The 12765-nt window shown below is 45.7% G+C and overlaps 2 protein-coding genes across 7 annotated transcripts in view; both read left to right on the plus strand.

Annotated features, from left to right (window-relative positions):
- The window catches only part of ATP13A4 (ATPase 13A4), a 42011-nt gene extending 35031 nt beyond the window's left edge, over positions 1-6980 (plus strand). Inside the window, exons 29-31 of one of the 3 annotated variants that reach the window (XM_071752264.1) lie at positions 350-430; positions 1030-1283; positions 6879-6980. In XM_071752264.1, the coding sequence (XP_071608365.1) occupies positions 350-430; positions 1030-1251 (303 nt within the window). In that variant the 3' untranslated portion in view covers positions 1252-1283; positions 6879-6980. Of the gene's footprint in view, positions 1-349; positions 431-1029; positions 3020-6878 lie in introns of those variants that run through there. The other 2 variants (XM_071752263.1, XM_071752261.1) reach the window with 2 other exon arrangements.
- A 523-nt stretch (positions 6981-7503) lies between these two features.
- ATP13A5 (ATPase 13A5) overlaps positions 7504-12765 on the plus strand; it is a 34650-nt gene continuing 29388 nt past the window's right edge. For 3 of the 4 annotated variants that reach the window (XM_071752257.1, XM_071752259.1, XM_071752260.1), the window contains exon 1: positions 7504-7602. In XM_071752257.1, coding sequence (XP_071608358.1) covers positions 7507-7602 — 96 coding nt within the window. In that variant the 5' untranslated portion in view covers positions 7504-7506. Of the gene's footprint in view, positions 7603-9304; positions 9923-12765 lie in introns of those variants that run through there. The other variant, XM_071752258.1, reaches the window with a different exon arrangement.

Consider the following 12765-nt stretch of genomic DNA (forward strand, 5'->3'; position numbering starts at 1 on the left):
GATGTCAGTCTCTTTTCCCAAGTAACAAGGGGTAGGGTAAGAGGAAACAGCCTCAGGTTGTGCCAAGGGAGGTTCAAGTTGGATATTAGGATAAGATTATTAACTGAAGGGTTATCAAGCACTGAAACAGGCTGCCAGGAAAGTGGTTGAGTCACCATTCCTGGAGGTATTTAAAAGCCATGCAGACATGGCACTTCGGGATGTGTTTTAGTGTTGGAGTTGGCTATGTTAGGTTTATTCAGGGTCTTTTCCAACTTAAATGTCATTATGTGATTCTATGTCACAAGCTTCTTCCAGTGTCTAGTGTGCACACATGCTGTTGAACATCTTCCTTTGCTTTTTTTTCCAGCTTGTTTGCACCCCTACCTCATGGCGTATCTCTATGGTGATAATGCTTGCAGTCACACTTGCTGTGTCCGTCCTTGTTGAGGTGAGCATGCTTCATTGAAAGTACCTGTCAGGAGTGACTGGAGAGAAGAAAGGGTCAGGTCTCACTTTTTCTCTCTTCTCTTCAGCCCAGCTTGGGAATATTTAGTAAAGCGGGAGCCATTGCTGCTACTTCAGCCTTGCTCTTTTCTCTTCTCTTCTCTTCTCTTCTCTTCTCTTCTCTTCTCTTCTCTTCTCTTCTCTTCTCTTCTCGTCTCGTCTCGTCTCGTCTCGTCTCGTCTCGTCTCGTCTCGTCTCGTCTCGTCTCGTCTCGTCTCGTGTCTTCCTCATCTCTTCCTCGTCTCTTCTCTTTCCTTTTTTCTCTGGTGAGTGGGATGTATCAGGACCTGTCCTAGGCTAGGGAAATATGGACAGCCTTCAGTGTTTTCTACGCAAATCCTAAAGACTGTCAGGAGGAGATTGTTCCAGTTTTCTAATGGAGCTGGTATGAGAAGTGGTCAGTGGAAGGATATTTAAAGGAAATGAGGAGGACAGGATGGGAGACCTGGGCCTCCAGTACATGCAAAGTGTGTCACTTGTGGATGAAGACAGAAACTTCTGTCCACATTCCTCAGAATCTTCCTTTTCCTCTTGCTTTTACAGGAAGCTGTCATTGAGAACAGATCCTTATGGCTGCTGCTGAAAAGGACCTTTGGGTACCACTCAAAGAGCCACTACAAGAGACTGCAGCGAGTGTTAGAGCAGGACTTGGCATGGCCACCTCTGAATGAAACCTTCTTCTCAGATTCTGTAACAATATCAGTAGAGAGAAATATGGGAGGCCAAAGCAATCCAGCATTTGACAGCAATGAGGATGCACTCTGAAGGAAACTGCAGGGGACATATGTCCAGGACAGGTACAGTTGGTTGTAGAAGGACTACTTCAGAGACATAAGAGAAGAGGATGGACTGACCTGTCACTACCCCTCTCCTCCTCCCCCTCCAAGACATACCAGCTTTGGTTTAATTTTAAATTAACTGGAAGCAGAAAGGCTGGCTGCAATAATTGCATAAAGCCTCAGCAGTTTTTCTCCTATCCCCTTGCCCATGTATGAATGGCTACCAGCTGTAAATGGAACAGCTTGCTGAATATTGGTTAAGGAATAATGGTTGAAATACCCCTTTGCTGCATCCCTTTCATAATATACATTATGTAGGCCATAAAGATGGGGGCTTATCCAGCGGAGAAGTAGTTAATTCGAACACCAGCACTCCTCTGAGGACATCACCTTTGAGAAAACAAGTAGAAAAGAGCCATCTAGAAGCATGCACTCTTAGCACCATTGTGCCCCTCCCATAATGGGAGCAATGAAGAGCTCTATTTCTAGTTCACTGCTAACAGGCAACCTGTTTTCCTTTTTCTCAGTTTAAATCTTGTGGCAGTTGCATTTTCTGAGTGAAAAACCTATTGACCTAAAGACAGAATGATTTCATTGTTTAACAATGCTTCTTTGAAGGAGGTATTTGTTTGAGGTATCCATTTTAAAAAAGTAGAATGAAACACATGGTAATTGCAAATTAAAGTCTCATTCTGTGGGTCTACAAGGACATGCTGTTCCTTGTGGTGTGAGCTTGCTCTACTAGAGCAGATGCTGCACGGCTGGTCTGCTGCCTGGCATCATCTCATGGTGTACCAGTGCCAAAAGAAGCAGACATTGAAGGCATTACTACCTTCAAGGGCCTAAGACCTGAATTAAAAGACAGGGAGACAGGTAGGCCTCAGAATAACTTTATTAAAATCTGCAATGTGCTCTAATGTTGAACTATCTGAGGTTGTTTGCTCTGGTTTCCTACCATAATTGCACATGCTACACATCAGCTCATATCCCTTACCTGTAAGCCTTTGATGGTGACCTTTATTCACTCTGCTGTTCTGCTTCTTCTGTACATAAATGCAACAGCACCAGGCATTTCTGCATGTTTTACCTACTCAAAAAAATTATCTTCTACCAGGATATAGCCTCTTAGCCCTTTCATGTTAGGGTGACTTCCTGCTCACTGTATTTTGCAATCTCTGTCACCAGCTGCGTATAACAACAAGGTGCCTCTCAGGAAGGCTTAGGACCAAGAGGAACACATCTTTATTTGGATGTGCAGGGGAGTTGACCCCTCTGAACTGACTGTACAATTTGTTTTTCAAGCTCAAACTTTCCCATTCTTTTCTTGGGTGGAGATGAGGAGCCATTTGGAAGCACTTAAATACTAGGAACTATTTGTTTTCCCTACTTGATGCTAAAGCAGTCTTGCATTGTCACAGAAAACCAGAGAATCAGGAAGTCTGGGAATCATAGTAAAGATTTCTTTCATGTTTTAGGGCAAAAAGGAGCTTTGGAAAGAGCAAAGCAGAAGAGATTATGTATTGTTTTGATTTACATGTCTGTACCAGTACAGTGATTGAAAAGAGTTTAACTTGAATAAAAAAAAATAACAGTTGTTTGGGTTTTTTTCCTAAAAAGAAAAAAATATCCAAACCAAACTAAAACCAAAACCAAGCAACAAACAAACAATGTTGCAACATGAATAAAACACTTGTTTGAGTCAAAGCAATTTTTTCACAATATTAAACAAGTTTGACACAAGCAAATTGGGTAAATACCTTTCTACCTACTTCAGTTTACCTAACAGCAAATATGTGGCAAAACCACACAACTTGACACAAACCAGAAATCTTTGTCATTTGTTTGTAATAGTGTCTTCAAAGTTAGAATGAGGGTTGCAGCAAACTCCACTGTTAAGGGAAGACTAAGGGCTCAGTGGAGTCCTTGTAACTTCAGGAGAAACTGGTAAGAACAGATGAGCGGAATTATTCCTGCCATTCTCTGAGATACAGTAACATTTTCCTTGGAGATGAAATCTGCTATCCTATTTGTGAACTCCAGCACAGAAGAAATATGTTGCTGCATACGATAAACTGGCAGCTGCAGTACCATTGCAGATTAGGCATATAATTTGTGTTTATGACACAATAGATGCTATAGAAATGTCAGCTTGTGGCAAATCTGTGTCGCTTCTAGGGCTGACAAGATAAAGACCTGAAGTGCTTGCTTGCTGCTGGATGCAGCTTTACCTGCAAGGAAACCAAATTCAGATGCTAGGTGCTACTTGACCTCTACCACTCTTTAAGATGTCTGTCTTGCGTTCCACCTTCCTGTGCAAGTACAATGTCTCCAGCCATACTGGGGCACATCTTATTGTCTTCCCTCAGTGATATAAGCCACAGTTCAATCAGCAGAGACATGGAGTGTGTTCCAGTTGCACTAAGCTGTTTAAATGGTGTAACTCTGGCTGTTGGGAGACAAGCGATGTGTTATGTACAACCTTGCTGCAGAATCTAGCTCATATACACAAATCAAAGCCTGTCTTCTACTCCCTCACCTCTGGTGGAACATCAGAGGCCCCAGTCCACATTCTAGTGCTGTGCTGGTCCCCTCAAACTTGGACAGGGAATGTATTTAGGGTCAGGAGGAAAAATAAGCAAAATAAGAAAAAAGTAAGAAAAAACTTCAAGTGTGTTCAGTATTCATGGCGTCATTTTGCAGTTTGAGGGTCTCTCTAATTTGAAAAGATCTTGTACTTCTGGAAAACAGAATGGCATGAACCTGCTGTTTGTCTTCCAGGCACCTGCCATGCTCCTTTTGCCCATCCTCATTGCAGGTGCAATATAGGCACTCAGTCCTGTCTGAGTGTTTGAATTTACTGCTTGGAACTTCCTCCCAACGTCTAATGCAGTAAACAGTAGAGAAACAGAAGTAAAACTCAGCCACTTGATGGGAAGAGTTGTTCTGTAGGAGTATTATGAAATTGTTTTGCTAATTCCAAGGCTGCATAAGGGCAGAGGTACGTGGACAGCTCTGGACGTGGCTTCTACAGTCCCTGTCTGCAGTCCAAGCTATGCATACACAGCCGAAGAATCCTCTGGAGGACTGAAGTTCAAGGCTCACTTTCTCATTTAGTGAGTGGCAGTGGACACCAGTTGGACAGATCCCCCAGTGATCTCTGCCAGCAGACACTGTCCGTCCTAGTCAGCTTTCTGCAACTGAATCAAAGGGGCAGACTCCCAGGAGCACAGCCAAGCTGCTGATCCATGCAGCCACTCTGAACAGCTAATTTCAAAACTTGTTTTTTCTTTTGAAACACACTTGCCCTAGTTAATGAAAGAAGAAAATCACTTTTATTTTTGTCCTTCCTAATTTTTTTATGACTTGTTTGTCTTAAAACAGTCATCACAGTGTTTGTCTGCTCATCAGCCCGCTAGAGCTCAGCCTGCTTGGCAGCACTCACCACTAACAGAGGAACAAGGCTCAGTTTAAAGGATGCAGACCCTTGCCAATAGTAGCTGTAGGTGTATGTAATATTACAAAGCCAGAACTGTTTATGAGACATACAAGCTTTTCACTCACATAGAGCACCTTTTTGTCTAAGGAATGTGATGCACAATACATCTCATCAGGAGCATTACAGAGGGTGCTGCAGGGACAAGGAACCTGATAAGGAAAGCACAAATATCTGGTACTTGGATTACCCTCTTCAGGGAGAGCAAACAAAGAATCCAGTTATCACATGTTGCAGGTGTCTGGTGCCAAGAGCTGAATTTAGAAGACTCAGTACTTGCCCTTATGTCTTCTGAAGTTTTCATCTTGGAAAAACGAAGCATTCTGCATGGACATTCCCATTACACATTACTGAACCACTCTACAGCCTTTCTCAAGTTTATGGGTAGATGGTATGCAGCCCCCCAGCTAGGAAGGTCATGTTGTGTGGCATGATGGTGCCATGCACCATGGGTTAATTACCAAATGCATATGAGGAATGGCACAGCCTCAGCCAAACCAGACTGCAAATTTCTTCCTGGCTGGCTATCGGCAACTGGGACATGATTCCTCTTCTAAGAAATTAACTAAGTGTCCTCTGGGTCTCAAATACAAGGCATATGTGTTCCTGTTTTAGAGTATCCTGATTTCACAATATCCCTTGTGGCTGGTGACCATGGGAGATGCTTGTCACAAACATAGTTTTGATTACTCAGTATAGATCATTGTAGGTAAAAGGGAGTCAGAAAAGATCCATCTACGTGTCTTGTTTAATCAGTATCTTCAGTATTTCCTACACGATTAGCAGACAGGGTTAGCACACAAGCCTTCAGCTTTATTGTGCAAATGTCCCAGCCTTTCTCCTAGCCCACAGAATACATTGCTCCAGGTGAAGGAGCACCTTATTTCAAGGTGAGAGTGAGTCTGGAGGGAGAAAGAGAACATCAGGAGATCATAACAGGTTCTTTTTCCTGAACCTACAGATTACTTGGAAGATGCTGGAAGAAGTGCTTTTGGACCCAGGAATGGGTTCAGAAAATAAGAAGCACATTTCATTTGTGTCTTACTCCCTTCTTGCACCCCACCCAAGGCCAGATAAATCTTGGTTACATAGCTCCCAGCCATTTTTCAATGAACAAAGTTTTACTGCCACATGCAGTCACCACACACATGCCAGCCAGTGCTGAACAGCTACTCTGAGCTGCCTGTTCCTGTAGAGCAGCAGAGCTCTGCAGAGGTCACAGGAGCTGCATCCCTGGAAAATGGCAGTTTCCTTCTGTTCCTTGTGTTCAGCCTCTGGTCTGCCACTCGATTCCTCCTTGTGATCACCCTTACACATTGCTTACTGCCCACTCACTACTGATTTACGTAAGAGCCTTGAGCTGCCTCTCACAGTGCTCTGTTGCTGCTCCTGTTAAATCTTTACAGTCTTTCAGAGCACAGCTTGTACGGGAGCACCCCATCCTTTTGATGCAGATGCTAGAGCAGGAATGTGGACATGCTGGCCTGTGGCACCAGTCCAAAGCAAGACAGTCATTCAACTGGACTGGTCTTTCTGCCCCAGTGACTGCGTTGTTGTAAGATTAGGCAAGCATACAATTCAGGGTAGAACATGAGGACATGTGGAACTACCCAACGTAGCTGTGCTTGGTGATCACCTCCTGGTGACAGAGGGTACCTCTGGAGAGCTGAAGACACCATGGTGCTGTCTCCAAAGTTCAGGGGTGTTGGTGTAGATGATACCCAAGTTTGATTTTCTTCCTCTGCCTGGAAGTTGTGCCACAGGGAAAGGGCCCTGGACACTGACGGGATCCTCAGAGAAACAAAGAGTATATCCAGGAGCAGAACAAAAAGGAGAGTTGTCAGCCCTATGGCCTGGAGAGCAGCTGGAACAAGTGGCAGATTACCGGTAGTTTGGGCTGTGAACAGTGGGGAATATGTTGTGTTGTTAGGTACCAGAGATATTAAATACTTGCTGTAGCTGCCTTTTAAATTTCTGGGGAGAGGAGATTGCTCATTTTTGTGGCCACTTTGCTGAAATAAATATAAACTTAATTATAAATGTATTTTTTCTTCTTTGGGGACAGAGGGTGCTATTTTACTGCTTTCTGTAGATTACCTGCTGTTTTCCTTATATTTCAGAACAACTTTTTGGAATGGATACAGCTTCCCATTTCCTTACAGCTCAATGGACATCTGGTACTTGAGCAAAAACAGAGCTTTATTAAGTTCACAAAGCAGGAAAAGGACAGAAAGAACATTAAGGTTGGACCTGCTGTGGACCAGCGAGGAAGGAGAGTTCAAGCTGTAAAAAGTCAGAGGATGAAAAATGGCAGGCAGCCCCAGCATGTCCCTCTCCTGTCTCTCTGTGCCTCCCCCTGTTGCGGCTCTGGGCAGGGAGCTCTTTGCTCTCCAGATTTACCCCACTCATAATATGCCAAGATCCCCCATATCCTGACTAAGCAGTTGAAGAAGGACTGGAGCCATGGCTCTCCAGCAGCTATTCAAAACTGGAGTTGAACTGAAGAGGTTTGGACTACCCTCTGGAAGGGTTTGTTTTCTGTAGAGGTCCAGTGAAGATGGGGTCACAGCCTCTGGTTTTACTTGTCACCCAGGAAGGCTGCAATTGCCTCTTGGCATAATGCCCTGTGCAAAATCAGGGGTCTTGCCTGGCATCTCAGGGAAATGGTGACAAAGGCAGAACTCTGAACAACTCTCTCACCTTATCGTTGCTGCCTTTCTCTTGCTTTCTGATACACCTTCCTCAGCCATGCATCTTCAGTGTCTGCAAAAGCCAATGCAGAGACCCAAGCAACCCAAGCTACCTTCTCCACACTACTCTGCAGACTCTCAGGGAGATAGCCAGGTGAGGTATTCAGATAACAAATAGAAATATACAGCCAAGGGACCTGGGCAAGGCAGCAAGTGTTTTGGCTCCTGCTGCAGGAGTCACACACAAAATCTTCAGGAGCCCCTCGGTGATGCTGCCTTGCTTGTGTCCCACCATGTTACCCTGGATAACACACAGCCCTGCAGATGGATGCTGATGCTGAAGGCTTCACGTGAGCAGTGCTATGGAAAAGGGAAGAGAAGGCTTAGAGGCAGGCTGTGATTCAGGCTTGTCTTGATTATTCTTCTTTGGAGAGTGCCAAAACAGTCTGATAAGCTGAGAGGCTCAGAGCAGCAAGTGCTGGTGACGGGTGGAAGGGACCAGTAGCCAGCAGTGATTCTGGGATGCCTTTATCCACTCATTTTCCCCCAGACAATGCACCATGCCATGCTCCCTGTCAGCTTTCAGCCTATCTGAACAGAAGTTCTATTTGCTTTGCGGGCAGGCGGCATGTTTTGGAGCAATTCCCCAAGTCTTTCTTGCCCATGTGTACCCAGATGAAGGAGGTTCCATAGAGAGCTGCACATTTCCCCTGAGTTCACTGGGGATGAGTTAGTCCAGTGCTGGAGACATTTGGCCCTGTAAGAGCAGTGTCCCTAATGGACTGACCCACTATCCTCTCCATGATACTGGATTAGTGCACAGAGTGTGTTGTTGTGGTACAGCTACAACACCTCTGATGCCTGAAGGTGCACAGTGCCCATAGATACCAAGCAAGTGTTTGGACCATTTTGGCTGCTACTGGAAAGTTCACTGTGCTTATCAGCATCACGTGTCTTCTGCACTTCTCAAGAGATCAGGACAAACCTGGACAACTTCTAAGTAAACTTACCTTCTTGGCACCCGTGCCTGCAGGTGAGGTGAAAAACGCAGTCATTAAGCCTCTGGTCTGTTTGAAAGCTCTAAAATAGTCATTCTCAGGAAATAGGACTGCACTCAGATAACCTAGCCTATGAGATGGATGTGGCTCAGCAGGTAGAGGAAGAGCAAGGGCAGTTGGTATAAGCTGGTATAAGTGATCCAGTTGGTAGCCAGTAGCAGCTAGACACTGGGATAGCAGGGTCAAAATCAAGCATGGCTTTGGTTTTCAATAGCTCTGTTCAGCTGTTCAACACAGCTAAATTTTTTTAAATAACTTGATATCAGACACTCACAGTGCTGGGAATAAACCTGACCAGAGCCCAGGGAAGCAGGAAGATGAGGATAGAATGAAAGGAACACCAGGAGAAAGACAAAACCAGCAGAAAATACACAAGAAAAAATACAGGTGGGACTGGAGAAATCTAAGTCCTGGCAAACACAGCTGTGTAGGTGTCTCATTACAAACTGGTTGGTCCCATGAATAAATGGCATGGTCCAGAAAGAATGACAGAGATCCACTGCCCTGCTGTAGTTAAGGTGTGTGCTTTACTGAGCTTTGACAAGGATTTCTGCAGAAATCACAGAAGCATGAGACTGGTGGTGATCTGGTGTAGTTACTTCATCCATTTCCCTGCTCTGAGGCCAGATCTACCTGTCCTTAAGTCATCCTTGGAAAATTATGTCCTGTTTTTCTTTAGAATCATCTTTTGTATGGGATTTCCCCTGACATATGTAGCCTGTTTGAGTATTTTATTATCCCGTAAGTCAGAAAATCCTCCTGAATATTCAATGCCCAGAGCTACTGGGGAATTTCAGATTGGATTCACATCTGAAAACCACTGCTCCAGCATGTGCTGAAACCAAATCCAGGCCCATACATTGTGATCTCCCCAGACTAAATGTTTCTTTTGGACACGCTGGAGGTGGTCCTTGGTGCTCACCTGGCTGTTCTGGGGTCAACTCTGCACTGAGCTGCAGTACTTTCCCACTCTTCTCCTTGCTTTGTGGCTCAGTTTCCCTCCTAGCCCTGTGCAGAGACATCTCCTGCACACAGGATAGCAGGTGCCCTCCCTCTCTCCCACAGCCACTGAAGCTCAGACCCAGCCAGTCCCACCCCACAGCAAAGCCAGAAGGCAGAGAAACACACAGCTTACATAAGGCAGGCATTTCAGAGCTTCACACGTGAGGGTGGATTTTCCTCCCCCTCCCAGCAGCCTAATAAGAAGCGTGTGCACTGAGTCTTTCAAAGGCAGCAAACAGGACTTTGGTGAGGGCTGACTTCAACACTGGCCTGAGTTCAAGTCAGTAACTGCATTCAACATCGCTTGACCTCACTGACAAGGATATCCGGGACTGAAAACAACGTGGACAGATGGAGGAAAAGCTTTGGAAGGATCACTGTGTGCTCCTCAACAAGGGTGAAGAAAATGAGCTGGTAAGGAGTAGGGGACTGTGCTGGGTCTTGGTTTCCTTGTGCACCTCTTTTCCTACATGCCCAGTTTGGATATGCCTCTGCTTCTTCACCTTCACCTTCACCTTCATTTGGGCACTGTCTCTTCAATTAGCCTTGGTGAAGGCAAAACCCTGAGTCCTTGCTGACTCAAATTGGTTTTTGCAAAGTAAGAGCTGAGTGAGGAACATGACACTTCTGTCCAAAGGCATAGAATATGGTAAAGACCTCTTGCTCACCAGAGGTCATCTGGCTAGGGAGCAATGTCCCTTTCCCCACTGCCTATTCCATTGTCTTTTCCCTCCTTATTACGTGGATCTCTTCTAATGGGTACCCTTTCCCTCACTGGGTCATTATGTATCAGAAAGCAAGTCATAGGGAAAGTGCTTACAAATGAGTTTTATGCTGGACAGTTGTCTGAAGCAGTGATTAAATCATGTCTCCTGAAATATAAGGGTCTTTGATTCTTACCAGGTCTTGGAAGACTGGGCAGTGACCAGTCTACTGCAGCTCTTGTGGCAGGAATCTCATCCTTATGAGTGCTTTTTATTAATGTTAATGGGATCTACTTTCTCTCTTTGATTGTGATTATTGATGGTAATCACAGCAGCAGCCTGGAAGGGCTACACTAAGTGAGCGCTTTGCAAACACAATGAATTGGAAACTCTACCTGGAAACATGGAGTGATTACACAGAGCCTGGCAAGGGTGGGAGTAAGACTTTCTCCTCAAACTTTCTGTGCAAAGAACAACTAGAATACAAATATTTCCAGTGCAGAGTGGGCACAGAAGTAGAAACCTTTGCACAGATGTAAAATACAGTCCTGCCACTCTTGTATTTGCTGGAGGTCTGTATGTGCTGCAGGCACTGGAAGCACAGCATCATGTTACCCCAGGACAGGATTCTCTCTTCTGCAAGCAGAGGCTTCTAACCAGTGGTTCCCAGCACCTCTGGTGTCACTGTTTGCCCAGCCTTGGGCACAGAGAAAGTGTCTCTGTCATGTCTGACACTCTGTCATGTGAATGCTGATGCTCAGGGCATACACAGGTGGGAGAGATTCTTCACTGCAGAGCACAGCTGCACCTCTGAATCAGGATTGCTTGCAGGGCTACTAATAGTGGGGAGGTGTTCAGCTTCCCTGGTTGCCTTCAGTAAATTCCTGATGGGATTTGTATGATGCTTATATGAGCTTGATCTAGACTAGGGCACTGAAGCCAGTTGCAGCAGCCTGGATTCAGCACAAAATGAAAGAAATCTGCAGTGGGAGACAGGTAAGGAGTCAGCTAGTGATCATCTGTGTCACACTGACTGCAACAGACAGCGTTCTTCAAGGGGTTACTGCTTGGTGTGTGGATGTGTCCCCTGATGCCTGTCTCTACTTGCATAATAAGCAATGAAGATGCCAGTTCCTTGATGGATAGGGTGGAGTGAAGCTGTTGCCAGAAGCAGCCTTTTATCTGGGAGTCTGTGCATCTCAGATAAGCTGCACCCACTTCCAGGAGACACCTCTTTTGCCCCATCCAGCCTGTGGAGAAGGGCCCTGGCCCTGCCCTGGGTGCAGCTGGCCTTGTGCAAGGCTGTCTGCATCAGGATGAGCAGTGCTTTTCATCAGACACCATCCTGACATCCTGTTTGCCGGAGCAGCCTTGCTTCCAGACGCTGCCCTTCTTGGGAAACCCGTGCCTGCAGACAGTCTCAGTGAGGTATTTCAGCCATGGGGGTGCCTTCCCTCAGCCCCAGCCTTCAGCGCTTCCCTCCATGCGCAGTGTGGACACCCAGCACGTATCCATCTCCTCTGAGGACAGGCTGCCTACCTCCTCTGTGCAGGTGATCCTGTTGATCAGCCGTGTGTTGCAGGTCAATGGGGGCTGACTGTGCCAGCTGAGGTCACCTCCCTGGCCCGGGGGACATTGTGAGTGCAGGACCGGGCCCTGCCTGTGCACCACAGCCCCGCTGGCTGCCAATGGCCCTGGCTCGGCCTGCGCCAAAAATCCCCGAATGCTCTCGCTGGGTGACTCCTGGCCCTGCTCTTGCCCAGCACCACAGCTCTTCCTCAGCCTTCCCCACACCTTTGGCTGAAGATCTGGTTGTCTCTGGTCCCTGGGGGGTGATGGATGAGTTGTGGTCCCACATGCCTCCTGGCATTCCAGCCACCCTGCGACAGGCACCTTGTTTCCCAGGCCTGTGTTTGGAGTGAATTTATAACAATTTGTCTACGAAAAGGCAAACAAACAAAGTGCTCCTTGAATTTCCATCCTTGTGGACACTGTCCTCCCACCCTGGAAACACTGTGCTTATTGTAGTTACATTTGTAGTATTATGTCTCTGAACGAATAATATTTTGCATATAGCAGGACTACACATCTGAAAGTTCCGTAGCTGGTTTGAAATGGATTTTCCAACCTGGTGTAAAGGCTGCATGATTGTCTTTATTTCAGTTGAGCTTCATTGATTTCAGCTTAGTTTGTTGATTATGATCAGAGTCCAGATAAATCAAGTTAATTGCTCTCTTAAACCTGAATAGGTGCTTTCTCCACTGCCTTTAAATCACTTGAAAATTATATTTGAAGTTGAACCAGTGCAAATTGTTTGTACAAGCCCTCTCCAAGGAGGTCTGCTTTGTTGCAAACTGTCCTGTAAAGCACCAGTAGTTCTGGAATTTCTCTGACCTCTATTTCAGATGGGGGACTTCCTCCTTTTTCTTTTTTTTTTCTTTTTTTAATTAAAACACCATTTCTTCCACCCCCTCTCATCCATATAAGCTGTGTCAGTAGGTTACACTATCCCATCACATTGTGTATTTCACTTTGCAAGCTGTTATGGAAAAA

The sequence above is a fragment of the Heliangelus exortis genome, chromosome 9, assembly GCF_036169615.1.
Source record: "Heliangelus exortis chromosome 9, bHelExo1.hap1, whole genome shotgun sequence".
In the NCBI taxonomy this organism is placed as follows: Eukaryota; Metazoa; Chordata; class Aves; order Apodiformes; family Trochilidae; genus Heliangelus; species Heliangelus exortis.